The sequence below is a fragment of the Mustela erminea genome, chromosome 13 (assembly GCF_009829155.1).
Source record: "Mustela erminea isolate mMusErm1 chromosome 13, mMusErm1.Pri, whole genome shotgun sequence".
Lineage (NCBI taxonomy): Eukaryota > Metazoa > Chordata > Mammalia > Carnivora > Mustelidae > Mustela > Mustela erminea.
In genome coordinates, this window is record NC_045626.1 from 87,756,844 (window position 1) to 87,765,431 (window position 8,588).

The window sequence follows — 8,588 nt, forward strand, 5'->3', positions numbered from 1 at the left end:
GATGTGGAGGAGGCTTGGAGACCCATCGACTCATAGCGGCCCAGCATACAAGCACCTTCCCCTGCAGCCCAGCTGCAGCAAGGGGCTCCTCCTACCGCTGGGCCTTCCCTGTCGGACCAGAGACCCCTGGTAACTTGGAAACATACTGCCAGGGACCTGGAGCGAGCATTCCTCATCCTTTGAACAGGGAGGGCCACGCATGCCAGGCTCAGTCCTAGGCAGTGAAGACAAGAGTCCCCATTCTCGGGGCTCCTGGGGGGCTCAGTGGGTTAAAGCCTCTGCCTTCGGCTCAGGTCATGATCCCAGGGTCCTGGGATCGAGCCCCGCATCGGGCTCTCTGCTCAGCCAGGAGCCTGCTTCCTCTCTCTCTGCCTGCCTCTCTGCCTACTTGTGATCTCTGTCTGCCAAATAAATAAATAAAATCTATATTTAAAAAAAATAAATAAAAAAAGAGTCCCCATTCTCCTGGCGTTTTCCTCCAGGGTATTTACACACACACACACACACACACACCAGGAAGGTTACCTGGGGCAAATTACTCTCCAAAGCTTCGCTTCCCTATCTGTCGAGGACGATAATGAGAAGTGTCCCAGAACTGTCCCAGGACTAAACAAGACGGCATTCACCAAGATGTCTGGAACACTGCCTGGCCCACGGGAATTCGCGACTGCTCTCCTTAGTGCATTCCGGCTGGACACCTCCTGTCCACTCCCACCTACTGAGGGGACGTAGAAGGGGTGAGTCTCGCGTCTTTCCCTGGACCTCTCTCAGCAACCTCAGCCTACAAGGCTGCTCCGCTGTGTGCCGCCCATGGTGGGAGGCACGTTCGACCACTCTCTGGGGAAATCTTGGATTGGTTACTAATTTTTATTTTTTAAAGATTTTATTTATTTATTTGACAGACAGAGATCACAAGTAGGCAGAGAGGCAGGCAGAGAGAGAGGAAGCAGGCTCCCTGCTGAACAGAGAGCCCGATGCGGAGCTCGATCCCAGGACCCTGAGATCATGACCTGAGCCGAAGGCAGAGGCTTTAACCTACTGAGCCACCCAGGCGCCCTCGTTACTAATTTTTAATTAAACACAACCCACGAATATTCTCTTTGTTTAAAAAAAAAAAAAAAGCAGGGGCGCCTGGGTGGCTCAGTCGGTTAAGCGTCTGCCTTCAGCTCAGGTCACGATCCCTGGGTCCTGGGATCGAAGGTTTGAGTCCCGCGGCGGGCTCCTTGCTCAGCAGGGAGTCTGCTTCTCCCTCTCCCTCTGCCTGCTACTCCCCTTGCTCACTCTCTCTCTCTCTCAAATAAGTAAATTATTATAAATTTAAATAAATTAAATCTAAATAAATAAAATCGAAAAAAGAATTACAGATAAAATATGTTTCCCTCGACCACAGCCCGAGCCTCGCCCTTTGCCCCGAGAGTGAGCACTCTGTCAGTCCACCCCTTTTCTGATTGTGCGTGCACTGTCCCCCACTGGAAATACAGGTTATTGTTTTGTGACCTGAGTTTTATCTCAACGACTTCTCTATTTTGCCAACTCTCTGTGCTAAAGCATACACATCGAGTCCCTTCTTTCTAACTTTTGCCTAGAAATCTATCGGATGAAGGGCTCCGGCTCCCACCCCCACCTTATTTCCTAGGTCCTGGCTGACACGTAGACCCCCACCTCGGGACTGTGGCTCTGGCCCTCCACTGCCACGAGCCGTACAGATGCCAGCAAGCCCCGGACCTCTGCTATGCCTCAGTTTCCTTACCTGTAGGAGGAAACCAAAGCACCACCTCAACCTACCTCTCCAGGCTGTGGTCAGAGTCAAACAAGAAACACGAGACATGTCCAAGGTATTTGCACACATACGTAACTGCCTTTGTAGTGTATAATCTCGCTGGCAGGCAAACTACACCTGACCCGTCTCAGAGCTGAAGAAAGAAACCGTGCCTCGGAGGTGAAGTGAATGGTGTGATGTCCCCAGCTAGCAAAGGGCCCAGCCAACTCGGCAGCCCCGGGCTCCGGAAACTGACTCGGGTTTCAGAATGCATCACCTCCCCACTCAGCCCCATCAGCAGCCTGAGAAACGTAAATCAAACCCATCAGATCCACAACAACAACAAAAGGATCAACGTGAAGTAAAATGATGGCAGACATGCAGGGGGAGTGGGGCTTTCACGCTCTTGGCGGGCGCCTAAATGCTGGAGCTTTCCAGAAAGGCGATTTGGCGGTAACTGTCAAAATTCAAACGAAACAGGCTTCGTGGTCTACAGGTTTCTGTTCTGAAAATCTGCCCTGTGCGGGTATTTGTGACATGTAGGCCGAAAGGTATGGACCAGGACACTCACGGTTCAGATGCTTGAGACAGAGAAAATCACCAGTCAGTAGAGAAACCAGGAACTAATCAAGGGGATAGCGATTTAAAGCAATACCATGCAGAAAGGGCAGGAAAAATGATTGATTTATTTGTTGTGACCTGGAAATATTTTCAAGAGATATCCGCGAAGTGAAAAGCACACTGAAGAATATTTATACGTAGTATAATTCCATGTATGTAAAAAATACATCGTAATGTGTGTAAATACATACTTATGACATAGGCACCAATAAAGGTCTAGAAAAATACGCACCTGCCAACAGCGGTGGTAATTATTATCTGAGAATGGGAATAAAATGGAGGGATCTCTTTTCCCCTCTGTTTGAATTTTTTATTTTTTTCCAAGCAAGAATTCATGTCTTATAGGCGGACTTCTTTAGTTAACCAAAAAGCATAAGAAAATAGCAAAGCACAAGGCCTCCCATTCACGCTGCCCATGGACACGTGCAGCCAAAGAAAACACCGGCAGGCAGTCCCTCCCTCTCGTCACGTCCCGCCCCCTCGGTCCCCCGAACACAGACATCCTTCTTCTACGGGAAGGGACTTGGCTGGGACTCAGCCTGGGCTGCCCAAGAAGTGGCTGTCGTGGGCTGGGTTTGCCTTCCTGCCTTCACGCCACTCGGACCCAAACCAATCATCTTCGGGAGATTCACGGAGGATGCGGGGCGGCTCTGGCTCCACCTTAAGCCTGGAAAATTCTCGGTCCAGGACAGCTGAGGATGATGGCGGTCTCCACTCTGGAAACCCAGAGTTAGAGTGGGGGAATGAGGGGGCACCTGCGTGTGAACCCGTGTGCACAGAACTGACTGACATCCCTAGAAAGAACCACCCCGGGGGACGTCTGGGTGGCTCAGTCGGTTAAGCGTCTGCCTTTGGCTCCGGTCACGGTCACGATCCAAAGGTCCTGGGATCGAGCCCTGCATCGGGCTCCCTGCTCAGCGGGAGAGTCTGCTTCTCCCCTTCCCTCTGTCCCTCACCCCTGATTGTGTGCGCGCTCTCTCTCTCTCTCTCAAATAAATAAAATCTTTTAAAAGAGGAGGGGGAAAGGAGAAGAAGAAATCACCCTGGAGTTCACCCAGGAATGATGGGGCCGACAAGAGGTTTCAACTATAAACCCCACCCACTCTCGCACCCCCAAAGCAAGAGGCTGTTTGCACAGGGTCCTGATGGCTCCCATGTTTACAGCACCTGGATGACACCACCGGGGGCTCTCCCTGAGAGAAAGCTCTCACGGCTCTTCTGAACAGTGTAACCCCTCGGCCACCGTGAGAGAGAACAAAGCAGTTCGAACGCACTGAGGTGACCCCACACACATCTGTCTGGCCACCCCCAGAGGCCAAAAAAACACAAGAGGAACTCAGGGCTCAGGGGCACCAGCGGCCAGGACCTCCTCGAATCAGACTACAGGGCTTACTGGGACAAGATCTGCAAACAAACAAACCAACAAAAAGACACCGTGTGCCCAACATGACTCCCAGAGACCTTGAGAAAAGCCAGTCCTCGCCTCGTGGTTAACGACGGCCGAGTCCCAGAGAGGGGCGGCTCAGGTGTAAGCAGGCTGTAGACCACATTCATCCCGTGATCCATCCATCCCCAGGCATTCCGTACTGGGCAGGGGGCACAGATAGGAAACGTGGACAAGTCCCATTCTCAAAAAACCCACCTAAAGGAGCAGGCTAAGGGGAAAAGAGAAGTCAACCGGCAAGTGACATTACCCACATCTTTATGGACGCTCGCTCAGTGTCTGGGCAAGATGAGCCTCAGTTTCCCCTCCCCACACTGCCGGGCTCTCTCTGGCATCAAGGCTCTGAAATGCTGTGACCCTGGCCTTTCTGAACGCCAGCTCATTTAAACAGGCTGTCCAGACACCCAGGGCAGAGTCTGATGGTCTGAGGCCAGCTAATTTGTATCCACGGTTGAAAGGGCAATCGTGCGGAAAGTTAAGATCAGAGGAAAGCCCTCTGCTAATGCAGCCTTGGGCTCCTGCCTCTGTGGGAATCTAAGGGGAAAGCAGCTTACCATTTCCAGTGGGCACCAGGAAGGCAGTGTTGGGGGAGGACCGAGCCCCGAGCCTCTCAGAAGGGCTTTCTAAGGGGGAGCTTCTGGACAGCAGAGTGCTCTGCACTACTATCGAGGCCCGGGGACCCATGTGAGTCTCACAGAAGCACATGAATGGAAGGTTCCTGTCGTCCTGGGTTCACAGGAAACAGGCAAAGTGCAGCCCTAATTTTAGCAGATAGGGCCTCGGGCTGCTGTAGTCAAGAGGCGAGAAAGTAGCACCATAATGGGCTCACACTCCAGCCTGGCCTGGGCGGCAGACTGCTTAGGGTGAGGTCTCTCATTCAGGCCTCCCCAACCCTGGACCTGCGCCTCCAGGAGAGCCCCCAGATGCCCCTGTGCCCCCCAGCCTCGGCCTGGGTCGGGGAGGGTACTGCGGGGGCAGCCAGCAGCCCCTCGCGATGCGCTCCGGGCTCCCGCTGCTCCGGGGCCCTGACCCAGGGCGCCGATCCCCGCTCTGGCTCGCCCGCCCTCTGACCGCGCGCGCTCCTCCGCGCCCTGTGCCCTCCAGCCCCCACGCCGCGCGGGCCCCGGCCGGCGCCCCTCACCCACCTTGAGGACCTGCTGCTTGATGAGCGTGGGCACCACCACGATCATGACGGCTCCCAGCACGGCGCACAGCAGCCCAGCGAAGCCCAGCACCGCGACCGCCCGGCGCGCTCTGGCGCGGCTGCCCATGTCTGCGCGCCCTGGCTCCCGCCCGGCCCTCGCGTGGCTCCGCGCCTGGGGGGACGGGGACCGAGACACAGGCGACACAGGCGGCGACTCTAGGGCAGGCGGGCCGCAGCGGCACGGCGGGGCCCAGACGGCGGCGCACGGAGGAGCGCCCCGGCAGGTGGCCGGCGGTTTTATGCGCCATCGCCGGCGCAGCCGGACCGCCCCCGGGACGCCCTGGGCACCAGGATTCGGGCGGGAGCCTACGGGCGGGGGCGGGGGGCGGGGGCTGCGCCGGGTCGGGGCGGGGTCGGGGGCGGGGCAGGGGCGGGGCGCGGATCGGACGGTCCGGAGGACACGCCCCGCGGGGGGTAGTCTGCCGCCCCACGCCCTCGCTTCCGTTTCCGCGGGAGACCGCGCGGGGATCCTCGTGTGCGGCGTGCGGTGGCGTCGGGGGGGTTTGGCTCCCCCTCTGCCTCCTCTGCCCCGCTCCTCCCGCCTCTCCCTTTCCCTGCTCCTCCTCCTCCCATCACCCGCTCCCTCTCCTCTGCTGCTCTGCTCCTCCGGGTCCTCCCGCAGCGCCCCCCCCACCCTCCTGCTCCCCCCTCCTTCGCCCCTGCCCCTCCTCCTCTCCCACTTCCTCTGTCGTGACCGGCGTCATGGGCATACTTAGTAGGAGTTTCCCAACTCATCAGAAACACCGGAGCCCCCATCCGCCCTTCTGCGACCTCATTGCCATCCCCCAAGCCCCCCAACCACGCTCACATTCCGTTCTAGCCTCGCTCTCGCTGGGACCAGCCTTGCAGACTCCCGCCTCAGTGCCTGATACACACAACCCACCCCCCCCCCTTGGCATTCTGTTCCCCTAGATATCTGCCCGGCTCCTTCCTTCATGACCACTCTGCCACCTTATCAGAAAGGCCTTCCACCCGCCACCTCGTGTAAAACAAAATAGCGCCAGCGCTCCCCGTCTCCCTTATCGCTGAGAACCACCTGGCTTGTTACACAGTCATTCGTCCTCTGCATTCTGACCAGCCCCCCAGCTGGAATGCTGCGGGCAGACGCTTGGTCTCTCTGAGCCCCTGCCTTGTCCTCCGCAGCTAGCACTCTGCCTGGCAGGTAATGCTGCGCCCCCTGGGCTTAGCACCTTGCCCAGAATGGCTCCATTTTCCAGGTGAGGAAGCAGGCACAGGGAGGTGACATGAACACACCTTAGTGTCTGCTTTCTAATGAAGAGGGAGATAGGATGAGCCAGTGAGCAAATAAAGGATGCTTAATTGCAGATAACAGGTGCTCCGAGAAAACACAGCAGGTGCTCCCCTACGGCTCCCCAGCCTGCATGTGACATTGAGCTTTGATCCCCTCATTCTCTAGAGAGGACAAGGGACTGGTTGAGGGTTACACGGGATGGGACGCAGTGTCCTCAGCGCCTGGCGAAGGCAGGCCGGTCCCTGCTGGCTCGGGAGGAGGCCTTCGGAAACTCTCCTTCAGCTGTGGAAGAAAGCAGCATGATCTGGCCGAAGCAGTATTTGTGTACAGCACCCACTCCATACCGGCCAGAGAGCCTTGCCTGCCACTGTCCCCCACAGCAGACCTGACCTTGCCCCGGGTGCATGCAGGAGGAGCCCAGCCCCTGACCTAGATCGGGGTGCCAGGACAGGGCTGCGGTGTCAGACCGGAACGAGTCCGGAGAAACCATGCTCCGGGGTTTCCTGCAGCAGAGTCCCAGAGCAAGGCACTTGGCCCACTCTTGGCCTCAGTTTTCTCACTTGTCCAGTGGGGACAATAAGAGCCTCTCCCCAAGGGCTGTCGTGAGGTTTAACTGCATTGGAAAACAGTGGCAGGGCTTACTTAGATCAGTTCCCGCAACATGGGAGCACGGCTGAAGCCGGTATTGTCCCAAGACCGGCACGACCTGGCTCTCGCCCACCTTTTCTGCCCCCTCTCCCAGCCTCTCCCCTTGCTAACTGTACTCCCAGCCTCCCGGGCTTTCTTTCTGTTCCTTGAACAGCCCCAGCTTTCTCCTGCCACAGGGCCTTTGCATTTGCTGTATGTTGTGCTCAGAACACTCTTCCCCCAGATCCTTCCAGAGCTCACTTCTGCTCCAGACTCCAGCTCAGCATTCACTCCCCAGAGAGGCCTTCAGTGCCCAGTATCCAAAATGGGAACCCCAACCTACCAGTCACTGCACCCAATCATCCCCATTTTATCTGAAATGGTCTTACTGGTTTCTTTACTTTTGTCTCCCCCAGCTCCCAAGCAACAAGCCGGTCTGGTTTTGCTGATGATATATCCCCAGCACCTCGGGCAGTTCCTGGCACATGTTACGTATGCCCTGAAGTCTTCAGGTGATCAATTAGCTCACTGAGGCATTAATCAATCAAGTCAATTAGTCAATCAATTAACATATTTCATTGAATGCCTCAAGGTTTTCTTTTTTTTTTTTTTAAAGATTTTATTTATTTATTTGACAGAGATCACAAGTAGGCAGAGAGGCAGGCAGAGAGAGAGAGGAGGAAGCAGGCTCCCTGCTGAGCAGAGAGCCTGATGCGGGACTCGATCCCAGGACCCTGAGATCATGACCTGAGCCGAAGGCAGCGTCTTAACCCACTGAGCCACCCAGGCGCCCCCTCAAGGTTTTCAACAGCCATCAGCTACGGGGATTGTCTTATCCCCATGACTTCGCTGTTCTTGGGAACTAACCAACTGAACTAACCAATGCACCTGGGGTCTACCCTGTCCCAATGCCCGCCCCCCCTCCCTGCACCGTCTTCCCCCAAAGAGGCCCATTCGCCTTGACCCTCTCACCCAATGTAACTGTTATTCATTACGAAGTCTTCAAGGTCCAAATGTGCGTGGTGCTTACCCAAGAGAGCTTCAAGGACATGGCAGGAGGGTTCCCGCGTCAGACCAGGGCGATCGCCTGACAAGAGACACAGCGGAGATGAAAGGCTGTCTGAGACACGTGACCAGCCTTGAGCTCACTGAGGGGAGTCATTTCCGGCGGGCTTGGGGGTGGGGGGCAAGGATCTGGTGGGGGGTGCTGAGAAAAGACTTCGTCATGCTTTAGAGAGAGGCCTGGCCGGGGTAGGGAGAGCTGAGAAAAACGCAGAGGGAAAGGAGAGATGAATCAGAGTAAGATATTCTCAACGTGGGTGCCCGACGGATCCCGAAGGAACCAAGTCAGATGACGCTCCTTCTCAGCTCAAACGTCTCCCCTGATCAAAAGACAGATGGTGAGTGTGGGCAAAGACGTGGGGGCCGCCGGAACCCTCGGACACTGCCGGGGCCGGGGGTGGTGGGGGGTTTGTAAAATGAGGCAGCGGCGGGGGAAACTAGAGAGTCCAAGCACGGACTGAGTGGGGAATCCAGCCGTCCTAGTCTGGGGCACAGACGGGAGAAATGGAAACTCTGTCCACGCAAACATGTGTGCGTAGCTAAAAGGTGTTACAGCCCAGATGATGAAGAGGCAAATAGAATACGGACTGTCACACAGCGGAACGTTATTTGGCTTGAG

At 56.3% G+C, this 8,588-nt stretch overlaps 1 protein-coding gene across 4 annotated transcripts in view; it reads right to left on the bottom strand.

Annotated features, from left to right (window-relative positions):
* SCARB1 (scavenger receptor class B member 1) overlaps nucleotides 1–7,973 on the bottom strand; it is a 71,765-nt gene extending 63,792 nt beyond the window's left edge. For 3 of the 4 annotated variants that reach the window (XM_032309411.1, XM_032309409.1, XM_032309408.1), the window contains exon 1: nucleotides 4,970–5,339. In XM_032309411.1, coding sequence (XP_032165302.1) covers nucleotides 4,970–5,095 — 126 coding nt within the window. In that variant the 5' untranslated portion in view covers nucleotides 5,096–5,339. Of the gene's footprint in view, nucleotides 1–4,969; nucleotides 5,340–7,937 lie in introns of those variants that run through there. The other variant, XM_032309410.1, reaches the window with a different exon arrangement.
* Between the last annotated feature and the right edge of the window lie 615 nt (nucleotides 7,974–8,588).